At 32.1% G+C, this 15,408-nt stretch overlaps 1 protein-coding gene across 2 annotated transcripts; it reads right to left on the bottom strand.

The window, feature by feature from the left end:
* Positions 1-7,094: 7,094 nt before the first annotated feature.
* LOC124845027 (KH domain-containing protein At5g56140-like) lies at positions 7,095-15,072 on the bottom strand. 2 transcript variants are annotated; one of them, XM_047322051.2, is made up of 7 exons: positions 14,865-15,072; positions 13,889-13,974; positions 9,449-9,555; positions 8,552-8,671; positions 8,352-8,468; positions 7,804-7,947; positions 7,095-7,713 (listed from the first exon to the last, which is right to left on the bottom strand). In XM_047322051.2, exons 1-7 carry the CDS (start codon positions 14,975-14,977, stop codon positions 7,564-7,566), a joined length of 837 nt encoding a protein of 278 aa, XP_047178007.2. In that variant the 5' UTR covers positions 14,978-15,072; the 3' UTR covers positions 7,095-7,563. The 2 variants fall into 2 exon arrangements, with proteins under 2 accessions (XP_047178007.2, XP_047178006.2); XM_047322050.2 differs by having other exon boundaries at positions 9,449-9,594; positions 14,865-15,071.
* Positions 15,073-15,408: the final 336 nt, after the last annotated feature.

Genomic DNA, 15,408 nt, shown 5'->3' with positions numbered 1-15,408 from the left:
TTGTTTAGTTGATATTTATAAAGAAGAAGTGACATTGAAGTTATAATTTGGTTGAAGTATTGATGTGAAGTGACATGTAAAAGTGGAAACCAAAATGCATTAAATGGAGAAAGAAAAGAAGTTAATAAGAAATAAAAGAAATTAAGAGAAAAATAGAAGTGATAATAGTGAAATGCAATGTGAAGTTGCCAGCGTTTGGCATATGTTGCTGTAGAAATCGTCACAAAAAATTCGTGTCATGTCATCTTTAATGGGACTTTGTATTATTATATTAATTTTATTATTTGTGGGAAAGCGCTGTTTCCACTTTCGGTTTCTTTAGAAGTGTGATGGTCTTACGTGTCCAAATACTTTTTTTTTCTTTTTTTTATTTTATTCTATTCTCTCTTTTTTACTTTCTTACTACTATCCTCTTTCCTATTTATTATTACTCACTCTTATTGTACGTGAGTTTTTATAGTCCACAAAAATAAACATTTAATTACATAATTCAAATTTATAATAAATAAATAATTTATATATGTAAATTATATTTTAGATTTAGAATAATTTATTTATATTATTGTACAACATTTTTATAAATATTAAAACTTAATTTAAAATTAAATAATAAATTTAAGGTTTAATAGGTTCGGAGGTCCCTATATTTGGGGGTTCGTTTCAATTGGGTCCTCCAATTTTGAAAGTGATCAATTAGATCCCTAATTTGGTAAATGTGATTCAATAATAGGATCTCCGTTAAATTGAGTTAACTCTGTTAACTTTGTTATGAAGTGGCAAGCTGAGGATAATTGTTATCCTCGAAAAACATGATTTGGTAAGGTTTACAAATATCAATTATCCTCGAAAAACATGATTTTGAAAGTGATCAATTTAACGGAGATCCTATTATTATTGAATCACATTTACCAAATTAGGGACCTAATTGATCACTTTCAAAATTGGAGGACCCAATTGAAACGAACCCCCAAATATAGGGACCTCCGAACCTATTAAACCTAAATTTAAAATATAAACCACGGTGGGTAAAGTACTGTGAAAACTGCTCTCAAGGTTTATGCATCGAGTTGGTGAGAGTAGAGTTTGGACAATATCGAATTGCCAAAAGTGGTAGTGGATGTTAGGTGTAATACAATGGATATTGGACGGTGAGATTGTATCGTTGGAAAAGGTGGAGAGAAAGAAAATGATTTGGATTAATACGTAGTTATTTTGGAAATATTGTTAACACCAACTTAATATAAGAGACATTAAATCTTTTTAAATAAATGAAAATTGAATTGAGGAAAAAAAAAATTAAGGGATCACATTCAATCAAACCTCTAAATATATGGACCAAAACATTAACTAAGCATATTTGAAAAGTTTTCTTTAACAAAATTTTCATGAATGTTAGAAAATATATCACCAGATCTTTCTAAAACAAGTATTCTCAGACATCAAATGAGTGATAAAGATCGAGATATCTAGATAATATATTGCATGATCAAAGTCTACCATATATACTAAATTTTCTAAAGCTTCAAAAGGAGAACAAGTTAAAAATTGAAGACATAACCTGTAACACATCTCTTATTTTTGATGTGTTATGTTCTTTTAGGTTGAGAGAAAAATTATGTAATATTTCACATTGTGAAGCTTTTCTAAATGAGATTTAATTGTACTCTATGTGAGAGTGTCTATTTTCACTAATTTATTGTAAATTTTTAATCTTATTTGGAGATTAAAAAGCGGTAACTTTTATAGGCTTATGTACTCATTATAACCTAAAGAGGTTTATGTATTCTTTGTAACTTGTGTTTGATTAATAGAATCTCTCAAGCTCAGTGCTTAAGAGAGAAGAACTAGATGTAGCATGTGAGTATATATGAATCAGTATAAATATTTTTTCGTGTTTGTTCTTTATACTAGACATCAAATCTAGTCTTGCATGAAAAGTGTCTATAGACTTTATTCAACTCTAAAGGTGCATTTTTTTCATCACAACTAAGATATGATCCAAAATTTTCTAACTACTTAATGTTAAAGGTGCAAGGGTGTTATGTTTATTATCATGTATATATAAATATGTAATTATTAGTGGATATGTGTTTCATGAAGCCTTACTGATACATCCATAATTTGAGGAGACGCCATGAGAAACATTTAGAAGTCTAAGGAAGTTCAAAAAGAAGTGAATTTCTCTCTGAAGGAATCATCTGATAGGCTAGGCACCCAACCATCTAATACAAAAACAATCATGAAGTCTAGAAACATTTGCTTGAAAGTCTCAAAGACAATGAGACAACATATGAGATATGACTCTAGTGGTTGTTTGACCTATGCAGCAAAAGAGGTGAACTTTTCAAAATCAACGACATTTCATGAACCAATTTCTTATATTATGCATGACATTTAGATAATTTTCATGCAAAGGAGATAAAGTTTTTATAAAAGATTATGACTTGAGAGTTGGATAAACCATTTAAAGACAAAAATATTATTGATTGCAAGTAATTCTTCAAGAATAAAAGCACTTCTATAGTGTTTGATGATAAAGCATTATAGTCCATGGGTCACAATTTAGTTTGTGGTAGGGGTGACAAAGTGAGTCAGGCTGGCCAGCATGCCAATACAACAAAAAATAGATAGATCAGGTCAAATATTTTAACACACTAACTTGAAACAATCCATTATACACAGCCAACCTATTCAATCAACTCATAGGTCAAGGCAAAACAATCCACTGTCTGTTTTCAACACATGTTACTTTTGTTAAGAATGTTTTAATTTCAATTTCATGTACTTTTATTCTTACCCTTCTATATGTTTATCTTTTAAGTTGTCTATATCTACATATGTTTTTTGTTTAAAATTTTTAATATCAACTTGATGTGCATGGAGATTATATTCCAATTATACATTTTATTTTAAATTACTTATTTATATGTGAATATTTTATTTCTATTTAGAATGTTTTAAGTTCAACTTTATTTTACTTTAATTCCATATTTACATTATTGAGCAAGTTGTACATTGACATTTAACGTCAGAATGCAACCAAGAAATGAAAGTGGTTCAGCATTAAAAGAGCTTCGTCAAATATTGAGATCATTTAGCATATTATATATTTACTTCAATTAAAGGAAATATATATATATATATATATATATATATATATATATATATATATATATATATATATATATATTCTCTAATGTTACATAATAATACATCAAAAGATATAAAATAAATCAATACTACATTATTATGACCTTATATATGTTTTAGTTATGAATAAAGTGTAGAATGCAATGCCCAAACCATTTGTGATTTAGGTGCAAATATTCAGTTTTGTGAAATAGAGGGATAAATAGTTAATTTGTTCTCCTATTCTATTTTAAATAATAGTTTATTAGGAACATCATTATTAGATGTGAAATTGTGAATAACACTTGTTAAAATATTCTCTTTGGATGCAAATATTAGAAATGATGATTAATTGTTAAAAGAAGTACAATTGTGTATTAATATTTAATATTTATCACTGGAAAAATTTGGCTTAGTTTTTTTTTCGTAAAATCTTAATAAATTTAAAACTTCGATTAAACTGGATTATAATAATTGAACATAAAAGTAGATAATAATTTATTATATATATATATATATATATATATATATATAAACTTTTGGAAAAGAATAAAAAATATTAGATTTATAATAAGATTGTTGGACTTTATGTTAATGATCGACATTTATTTGAAATGAAATGGGTTATAATAATATAAAAAGATTGGATATAACATATATTTTGTAAAACCTAAATAAACAAATCTAATTTTATTATTTAATAATTTTTTTATTTGTATTTTGAGATGTAAAACATCTGTTTCACATTTTCAAAATAAATTTTAACATGAATTTTGCTCGTAGAAGTATATTTTTAAAAATATATGACTATATCTTGCTTTTATAAAAACATTATTTTAACTTTACAAAATTTAAAATTTCGTTCTTATATTACCAAAGCATAACATTAGAGTAAAACAAGTTAAGTAAATCATAAATAAACATCCACACATAGTTTAAAATAATTAACATGGTTAAATAAAATTGACATACTTCTAAAAGGACATAATTAAAAATTTTAAGAAAATAGGATGAAATTAAGGCCGACATAATAATAATAATAATAATAATAATAATAATAATAATAATATACTTACATTTTTCTACATCGTCTAATATTTTTACTTTTATAATATCATTTACATTTTACATTTTTGGATCACCCAATCTTTATATTTTTATATAGTTTATTTTTTTACATTTTTATGTATCCTCTAACCTTTATATTTTTAGAATGCTAACTCTTTACAATTTTTTCTATCATCTAAGTTTTGTATTTTTAAAACTCTTTACATTTTTATGCATAGTCTATTTTTTTTTTTTGTATTTTTACATAATCTACTTTTTACTTTTTCTTTTGCATGGTTTATGTTTAATATTTTTAATGAGTCAACTACTATACATATTTTTGTATAGTCCTTCTTTGTATTTTTGAGAGTCTATTTTATATTTTTTATACATTCTATGATTTTTAATCTTAAAGAGTCTATTTTTTACCTTTTTACCTGCATATTAATCTTCTAAATTTATAAACCATTTTTTAATGTTGATTCTATTTAGAACTTAATTATAAACTTAAAATATCTATTATTATTTTTTCTTAACCTCTAAATTCTTTTTAATACAAATATATATTTACTAACCTAAAAAAAACATCAACTCATGTGTAGACATAAGTTTCAGACTAATTATTTATTAATATTTGACTTCACTCATTAGTTTATCTAGATGTAAAGATAATAACACACATTAATACTCAAATCATAGTGATTATGATAGTGATAACATATAATAAATGTCTAGCTAACATTGTTGACATGTTTGCATTGTAAATCATATAACACTTGACCCATAAAACCTATAAAGATATAACATTATCATGTCTTTTCTAATTAAAGCATAGTGTTAACTATATTAAGTAATTTTAATTAACTTGTATACGATGCTTTCTTCCTAGGCTCCCACGTATTCCTCTTATTCTCTCCATTTTCTGAAAATGTTCATTTTGTCCTTTCTAATTTATAATGTATTCAAGCTCTAAAACATCCATCAATGACCTCTTACTTTGGACATTGAATTTAACCAATAGTATTGGAGGTGAAAGTTTTACATGTGTGTATTTTTTTTTTCTTTTCAAAAGATTTGAACAACTATAGTGGTGCTACTGATTTTTAAGTTATATCTAAATTGTATAATTTTATGTTTAATGAAATTGCAAATTGTACTATCCAGCGGAGACATCTTACTAAAATAATTTCATATTATACTATTTCGTAAGTGTCAAATCTCAGATTGACCAACTTGATGAAATATAATACACCATGTACCAAATGTGTTTTTACTGGTGTTCAATTCTTGAAAAAAAAATTAATTTACACAAGTTCACGTATAACTAGATCATATATTAATATTCAACTTCTACGTTAGATTGAACAAGATACTTTATTTCTTACTTTTTTTTTTAAGATACAATGTTTCCTCCAAATAATACATAAAGTATTATGTGATAAATCTTTTATCAATTAGACAACTAATCCAATCTACAACACAATACTCTATAACTTAAGTTTTCCCCTTTTCTCATTCAATAATAATTATTTTGGGTTCTCTTTTTACATATATTTGAGAACGTGAATCATAATATTCAAGTAATCCATGTAAAGATTTTACATAAATTGACTTTATAACTCTCACTGAATAAGAAAGATCGGATCTTATATTATAATAAGTTAAACGAGATTTTCAACTAACCTTCTATATTTCTAGAGAAAAGTTTATATTGGTCTTTCGTTAACTTTTAATTTGAGTCTATCGGATTATTAACATACTTGTAATTTGTCATACTTGTCTCCTCAAAATATATTTTCTCAAACCCAGAGAGATATAGAAAGTTGATTAGAAAATTTATTTATCTTACTATAATAAGATCTGATCATTTTTATCAAGTGAGAATTGTAAGTCAATTTATACTAAATCTCACGTTAATCATTGAAATGTTGTGATTCACATTCTTATATATGTAAAAGAGAATCCATAATATGGATTGTTGTATGAAAACAAAGAAAGTACTTAAATAGTAAAGTATTATGATATAAATTAAACTGATTGTTTAATTAATACAAGATCTATCACGAGATATTGTATATTTCTTTGTGGAAACTTGTATTTTAGAAAAATAAGAAACAAAATATTACTACTCAATCTAGTACAAAAGTTGAATATTGATCTATAATTATTGTTACATTTGAGCTTGTTATGTGAATTAAACAACTCCTTGAACTTTTATGAAAATGAACAAATGAAGTTATATTGTAACAACCAGATGTCTCCAATTCGATGTTTCATTAGAAAACAAAACATATTATTTTGTTAAAGAAAAGTTGCTCTCCAATAATCTCATTACTGAGTTTTTCAACTTTACTTGCAGACATTCTAAATCTCTAACGGGACCTAAAATTTAATTTATGTTTGAAACTTGGCACATGCTCTAGTTTGAAAAAAAAAATTGTTGAAATGTAATGTTTTTATTTATTTATTATTTTTCGTGTATGAAAACCCAACTTTAGGGTCAGGGTTTTAGGCAAGTACCTTGCCCCTTCCTTTTATCAGATTCAACCAGGAACCTATGGGTTATGGGCCCACCACACACTGATAACCTAACGAAATGAGATGAAAACATTTGCCTAAACCCCTGGGCTACCAATCATGAAAAATAATTAATAAAAGCATTACATTTCAAAATTAGAAACAAAAGGGATAGACCCGTCCTCTCTTAATTTTCCCAAGACGCGAGTGGCTCGATTATAGCCCTAATTTTCCCATTAAAATTTAGGTACTGATTAAGGATAAATACATTTTTACCTTCAATCTATCAGGAGGAACAAGATCCTCACAATGAAACAAACTAACAAGGTAGTGATTAGTTTTAGGAAAAAGAACAGAAGGAAAAGTGAAAGATCACTAACAATATCTAAAGAAACTAAAAGAGTCCAAAAAAGGTATTTTCACAAATTTATAATCTACATTAGATACTACAAAATGTCACCATACACGCACTGAAGTAGATATTATCTGTCTGCCTCACAATCTGGGTACAAACCATAACATAACCTTCCTCACAGAATTCCAAAACCATATCAAAACTGTCATTGCAAGTTTAAATATAACCCCATATATAATATAGACAGATTTGGTGAATATCTAACCAAATCGCCTAACCGACACTAAAAAAAATCACCAAACTCAATTGGACCTTCACTACGTGCTACCATCTTTAAACCTCCCCCAAACTCAATGTAAACACACTGCACATAGAACAAGTTAGAACTGGCACTATGGTGCCAGTGCCCCGATGGCAATTCAGGGCATTCATTGACAGCAGCTCCAGTGGCATGGTAAGTGCTGATTTAGAAAATTAACACAAGCTCCAAAAGCTCTCTCACCCATCAGGAACATTTACCCCCTGGTCTTGGCCCTCTTCATACCAAGGCTGTTTTGGAATGGTGAAACAGAACCAGACATGGGGGAACCCTCCTCGCGAAGAGTGCCGTTCAGCATTGCTAGCTCCCGAAGCTGCTGCTTCTTGTAGAAATCCTGAGATTCATCCTGAAAGATAAAACTCCAAACAATTAGAACAAACCAAATCCCGATAAAGTTGTGTACCTACCAATATCAATTGAATTCACAAGAACATACCACCGGTTTGAGCAAATCTTCAAGTATGTCACGTGCCTGCATCAACCGTGCATCAACTATTTCAACCGGTAATTCTGCCTCAACTAGAATGTGGAGAGGTTCGTTCAAATGTTCATACCCAGGTTTCCCTCTCATCATTTCCTCCTATAAAAATATGAATAAAATTCAATCACCAGAAATACCTAGAAGTCCAACTGAAATCAACAGAACATTAAACAATGTAGACATTAACATTAGATTTACTACAGTGGTTGGACACCGGAGCGGATAGAAATATAAACTACAATCATTGACAACACGTACATTAAGACAGTACAGGGTGCTACACCAATTGTTAAAATCCTTTTGCCAGGATCAATGCGAGAAGATTGCAACCAGAAGAAAATTAGATCTCTTTGATAAAATAAATACTACTATATTAACCAGATGTGATATGGCAACATAAAACATCTTCTCAAGATTTCCATGTTTCATCATAGTGCAGTAATTTTATCAGGTTACATTAATCATGTTAGACTTGGAACACGTAATGAAATGTTCATTCTTACCCTAGTAGGATCCTTAATGCTACCACGGCCCCTGATCAAGACACGACAGTCAGTACTCGCTTCTACACGCTTTAGAGAGTTTCCTCTAGGGCCTAGGAGGCGACCAACAAAGTTATACTGCAATAGACTAAAGTCAATAGTAGATCTTTCTACAATGTAAAGTTTAACATAAATTGAGACAGAGATAAGATCCTCCATACATTAGGATATGTGTCCACAGGTATATCGACTCTGAGTGTCTTTTTAATAAGTAAACCAGATGAGCTGCCTTGTGGACTCAGCCAGTTTGGTGTTGGTGAGGACTGCAACAAGCTGGGCCTCTGCATGTTTTAATTCTAATGTCAATTAAAAAAAAAAAAAGACATATATGGTAGTCTATTTACTGGCAAGCAGGTGAAAATTACTGTTGTATCAGAGGCCACCAATAGATCACCAAAAAGGGACAATACTAGCTGCTCAGAATTAAAAATAAGTTGAAAACACAACGAAAAAATATAAGCACGCAAGAGTATCTACGGTCATGAGATGACATACATAAAGACAAAAATGTACACATGTCCTGACTATGATTGTCAAGAAGAACCAGGGCGTCAGAAAATAATGTCAAATGATATTTTAAATTATAGCTGAAGTCAGACTATTAAGATGTTAAGATAAATTACAAGCTATTTTGGGAACTTAGCAAATAATTCATTAAACCTCATAAAACTTACAGTTTCACTTCTCTTGATATGGCTAATGTTAGCATTCTTCCATAATTCATGCTAATATACTCATATTTATCCAGATGCAAATATTCACCACATCTGTGATTTGGCAGAAAATTGTAAAGGCGGCCAAGTATTGACATCAAATTTATCTTGACATAAAAAGATGATATCTACTAGCAGGATTTTAGAAACAGAAGCTAAGCTATAGAATAATTGTCAGATCCTAATGTTAGCTTTGCACTGCCTGTCACAAACATTAGAACTACAATAACTAGAACAAATGTCATGAGTTAGCATGGGATGTAAAATTGAGTCAGAAATACTTCTAAAACACAGAATTAGATGAAAATGAATTAATGAAGTTATGTTAATGGTTAGTATCCATACTTCTGATTGAAATCGTGATGCCCATCCGTTCACATTGGCACCTCCGTTTGAAAATATTCCTCCAGTAGCCAGGGGGCTAGCTTGTTCAAGCCCACTTTGACCTAAAACTGATGCATTCCCCATCAGCGATGTTACACGCAAAATTTCTGCTCCAAAAATGTCAATTTTCAAGAAGAAGATTTACCAATCAGCATTTGTTAACATGTTAGCAGTCACTACATAATTGATGCAACACGGATGTTTGCTGAGTCAGTAAAAACTAATGCTATCCTTATGAGATATATACCAGCTTTTGATGGTAGTACTCTAAATGGTGAGGGGGGAATGCACTTAATTGTCATATAATATTTAAAGAAAAAAATATTACGCACTTAATTGAAACCAGAAAACTTTTGAAGTCATTTAGTAAACCATTCAAACTGGTATTTCCAACATAAGAATATAATTTCAAAACATCTTTTAAAATCTGAATGATATTTAAGCATTGTTTTGACAGAAACATTTCAAGAGTTTAAACAATATCTTGTAAGCACATACTATTAGATTAACATAAAGCAGCAATAACATATTCCAGCTGGAAATTTGTCTTTTTTCTGCTTTCTCAGATGGAAAACAATTAGTAATAACACATCAGATCCCACAAGTTATACACACTAAATTCTGCTAAAACCAAGCTAATTGAATCCCTAGTACCCCATTCCGATAAGTACAAGATTAATGACATCTAATTTTATCAGTTACTTAACAACTAAGCCACCAACTCAAGAAACACCTTTCACACTCATTTAATATTTAAAAATAGTTAACACTTAACATCTGATCCAATTTGGGTTCATTTAGGAATTGAAGGAAAATGAAGGTTAAAAAAGGAAAAAAAAAATTAAGGGTTAAGTAATAATTTCTTTCCCTTGGCAGACCTTTAAAAGGGTCCAAATTAAAGGAAATCTAAAATGTTTGTAGAAATTTATAAGTGAGGATTTTGTGAGTTTACTTGATAATCTCACAGTTTCCTCTTCACATAGTAAAAACATAACTCCCAACAGAGAATATTTTCACAAATCCTCCTTTTCCCTCATATCTCATTTATTTAAACATAAATAATAGAAAAGGGATGATTTGTTATCAGGAGAATGAGAAAGCTAGCCATGATGTTTAAGAGCCCTCAACATCTGCATGTACTGAATCACTCACGAAGAATTTTCCCGACATTTTGCTTTGAATTTTGCAGTACTCGTCTCATGAACAAGTAAGGGACTAACTAAAACTGTGCAGGTATTACAACAACCTAGACTTTCAATTGAAATCAAGAATACGTCACAGATTTCCTGCAACTAGTTTTGGCTGAAGTCAATTAAAATATCTTCTGACTTACAGAAAACTATACTAGTGAGATGAAAGGTAAGCATACAAGGTGTGTTACGGGCCTTCTAAAAGGCCACTAGGAGCAAATAAGCAGTCTTTCCATCAATTAAATCAGGAAACTAGATTGAAAGCCTTTCAAAGGGTTCTCAACCAAGAGTTTCCAGTTTGAATGTCATTCCATTGAAAATGTCATTTCTAACTAATTACGTCAAGCTGCTATCATGTTTCCACTGTCATGTGAAGGAAACCACAAGTTAACCGAAAATATATGGCCATTCTAGAAAGAACATCTCACAATAGAAGAAAAACAGTAACAATACATCAGGTGAAAGGGATAGAAAAGAAACTCAGGAAATATATCTCTGTTTGGAAGAAGGAGAAACAAGGAGAGAACCCCTTCACCAGAGTACCCTTTTGCACAATAACACAAATCCCTTGCACAACAGATCCCCCTATCTATTAACTGTCCCCACTCTCACCTGTCAAACTCATTGCCAGCTCTGACTGACTGGTCATCTGACTAATAATCATATTTTTTTCTTTTGTTCCTTCTCTGATACACCTTCCAGATCCTCTCTTCAATTTCAATGTGCAAGGGTCAGGGATCTAACACCATCCAAACCCATCTCCCAAACCAAAAGATATAGGTAAACCCCCCATTAAAAAAATTGGTGATATTAGTTAAAACTCAAATAACAGTGGACCAAAAGTTTTAAACCTGTCAATCCTTTTCATTAAACCCTTCACATGAACTCTTTCATACCATTGCTTCCTATTCATTCATGCTACATTCTTAAGCTTATGATGTCCTCCCAAACTTCTCCAATCCCAACAAACATAAAAAGGTTTTTCGACAAATGCAGCAATTAATAATAAAAGAATAAAATATAAACACAGGTGCACATATAACCATATAATTCTCTTCACAGTTGAAGTGCAATTTTCTAGCCCAGCATGGAAAAATGTACATTTATGCTTCCCTATCATTACCCTTTGAACTTTATAGTATTTTGAAATACAGTAGATTTACAGATTTTCGTACATAAATCAGCACAGGTTAGTACAAGTCCACTGCATGCTCCATCCAAGTGAATATCATGGGCTTTCACACAATTTATTGGCATATAATCTTCAGCTCCCAGAATAATTTATCATTCAACAGAAAATATTTACACTTGTCATAAACACTCGATTGGCTTCCCAAATTGTGTCTAAACTATGGTAAAAGTAGAAACAATTGATAAGTACAGCCATCAACCAAAGAAATGACCATTTATAACTATAAATGCTAGAAATAGTGGTGGGGCCCAACACATCAGGCTGAAGAATAGCAAAAGGAGCACCATTTTTATTAGAGCTGGAAAGGAAGTACGTGTTGGTGCATTTAACAAATTATTGAGTCACAAACATCAAAACGAAAGGACAGAACAACTCATAGTATAACAAATACCAAAACATTGATATTAATGGAGTAAACGGAAGGTATCCAAGATAGTTATGACAAAGCCAAACTAAGGCACCAGTTGCAGTCACTGTCATGCTTCCTCTGTTTCTTTCTGGTTTCTGCTGCTTCAGAAGTTTCCCATCAGTTCATCAGTTCAATCTCTTTCATCACTGCCATGCTCAAACCATCCACCACAACCAGTCACCATTAGTGGAATATACCAGCTCACCTTCCTAGGCCTTTGCGGCCTCCAAATCTCCCTCACCATTGTACTCGACTCTGATCTCACCACATCCTACAGAGCTCTTCTTTCCTCCAATTTCCTCTCCATTGCCAGAGGCTCGGGGTTTGCTCATGAGAGAGAATTTAGGTGAGAGAATTTGGTTTTAATTAAGGAACCAACATAATGATGTAGCTCAGGCTATAGTCCACCAAAAAAGGGCTTTCGGTATATAAAAGCATGTAAACAAAAAGTTGTATGGTGACTCGGAAGATGGTAAATGGACCACACACGCAAGCAAGGGAAAGTGGCACGTGAGGGACATGTGGAAGTCTCCAAAAACAGGGCTTCAGGCAAGATGGTACATGGAGCTCACGTACAAGCAGGGGCACTGGCATGTGAGGGCAAATATGGAGGTTTCCAGTAATAGGGCTTCAGGGATAGCCAGGTCTGCTGGATTCTGAAGGTCCTACAGCAGTATTAGGATAGGTTCAGGAGACTTGGCAGAAGGGACAGGAGAAGAAGTGAAGTTATAGAAGTGGCGAAGGAAGTTGTGTTGAAGGCCAGGGTTGGCCCACGACAAGAGCTAAATTAATCAGGAGTTCTAATACCTCAATGGGAGTGAAATTTCTTAACATTACTTGATAGTATGAAACTATACAAAGCGGGTACATTACATACGCCAACTAGCCTCAGCACTTCCCAAATATAAGCCTAAAACTATGGAAACTATCAATCTTTCTTAATTTACAAGAATTAGAGTAAATGCTACCAGCTTATAACGATAGGAGTAATAGATTAACTTCACCTATAAAGAGAATATCTAAACATTTAATTATGAATCTACCAAAACACATTTCATATCTCTGTATATGACCATGCAAATTAACACGTACTTACCTATATTGGGTGCTACGCAAAATAAACTATTTTTTATGCAACCTGAAAGCAGCATAAGTCCGGACAACTACATTAATCCCCATAGTCCAGTTTCCTTTATCATTATTAGTTTAAAAATAATTAAACAGTTCGATGATATTTACGTACAGGTCTACAACATTTAAAATGAGAAAGTATTGAATTTATATCAGTACAAACTTGTTTCAGTTTGCCAAAGCCCCATAATTTACCTTGGATGGAACATTTTTAATCATGGAATAAAATAAGAAACATCAATTAAATTTGAGATCTGACTTATGGCAAAGTAAATTGACAACTGATTAAGAAGCTTCGCAAGTTGATAGATGCTTTGATTTTCTATCCCTAGACAAGAAGGGACTAGGAGCGAAGTAAACTCATGTCATGATAAAGATAACTAAAGCATAGAGAGAGATGCAGAGGGGGGGCAGTGAGAAGGGGGGGAGGGGGGGCGCTTCATGCTTATTTCGCCATTTGTTTGAGTAACGAATCTCACCTTGGTTTAATAATCGAAAGCACTGCGGAAGCACAGCCATGAAAGGACTAAGCTTGTTACGTTCTCCCAACAACTCAGATAGATATCTGGAAAGCAAGCAAAAAACCACACAATGAGAGTACGACAATGTAGCGATTACAAATCACACAACAAAAAGTACAGTATGATAAACTTATCAAGGATGAAGGACTAATGCCAGTTGTTTAGCTTGGTAGTAAATCATGAACTAAGTACAATGACAAAAAGGACACACATACAAAGGCAGCACCAACAATGCAAAGTCATCTTCAGTAACAAACAACAACAAAGCCTTCTCCCAGTAGGTCAGGTCAAGTACAAGGATCACACAACAACTTAAACCCAATCAAAGAAAAAGCCAACTTAATCCGACAGCAAGATGAACTAATTGCAAAGCAACAAGATCAACTAGTCTGCGACAAAGATCACCCTGCACAAAGCAATCAGTTAACAGTTGAACGCAGCCAAAACAACAATCCACCACAACAAAAATCAATTCACAAAAACGGAATCAAATCCACTGTCCACAACCATTTTCCATTTCCACAAAGAAGGATCCATTCTCCCAACCAACTCCAGCAAAAGCGGCAGATCAGGTCACGAAAACCACCATCCAAACCATTAACCACGAAATCGAACCAGACAGCAAAAAACAAAAAACAAAAGAACCAATCAACAATTGAAGTGAACACAGTGCGACTCCCCTTTGACCATTCCCGAAAAACAAAAACCAAAACCCTATCCCCTCCCCCACGCTAAAAAAACCCTCAGCCGAAGTCCGAAATCAGCTAAAAAAACAACATCGCAAGCGAGACGAAAAAATAGAGAAAGAATCTCGTCAGCGGAATTGCTTAAATTAAACACAGTAAGTAACAATTAAACCGAAGATCCAAGCAATCCATACGCACACACATATATATAGAGCGAGAGTAACAAAGACAAAGAGATATAGGAATACTTGTCCTGCTCGGCTAAAGCGGAGGAGCGCAGAGCGGAGAGATGCGGCGATGGAGGAGCGGAGGGCGACGGCGGAAAGGCCATGTACCTGCCGGCGCCGGAGGAGGACATCATGTCTCGGCGAATGAAGTGGCAGCGCTCCTCACACAACAACCACGCTGGCGACGAGTGTGGTTGGTGAGAGAGAGAAAGAGAGAGAGAGAGAAGAAGAAAAGGGTTTGTGCTGTGCGTTTTATGGAAGGGAGTGAGGGAGTGGGACCCACACAGGGAAACGTGCTGTCCCTCTAAACCAGCCACCCACACTCTTCGTCGGTGCAATTATTACTGCCTTCGAACATATTTCACTGTTCATGCATTGTAACAAATATTAATTTTAAATTTGAATCAAAATAGGTAAAAGAAAAACAGAATACAGTAAAATAAAACTATTTAAAATCTATAACTACTGATTGGAAATCGTTTTTTTTTAACATATTTCACTTCTATTTTATCTTTATCGATATAAAATATTTATTAATTAATTTTAAATTCTCTTTTGAAAATGT

The sequence above is a fragment of the Vigna umbellata genome, chromosome 3, assembly GCF_029865625.1.
Source record: "Vigna umbellata cultivar VRB3 chromosome 3, Vumbellata_1.0, whole genome shotgun sequence".
Taxonomy (NCBI): domain Eukaryota; kingdom Viridiplantae; phylum Streptophyta; class Magnoliopsida; order Fabales; family Fabaceae; genus Vigna; species Vigna umbellata.
Note: the sequence above shows the minus strand (reverse complement) of the source record. Positions and strands in the feature narration are given on the sequence as shown.

Bases quoted from the DNA above. Each gene is read 5' to 3' on its own strand.
- LOC124845027 (XM_047322050.2), bottom strand. From the start codon at position 14,977: ATGATGTCCTCCTCCGGCGCCGGCAGGTACATGGCCTTTCCGCCGTCG. The intron at 8,672-9,448 runs GTATGGATACTA...TAAAACATGCAG, and splicing joins CATCACGATTTCAATCAGAA to AGGCCCAGCTTGTTGCAGTC. The intron at 7,714-7,803 runs GTATGTTCTTGT...TTTATCTTTCAG, and splicing joins AAGATTTGCTCAAACCGGTG to GATGAATCTCAGGATTTCTA.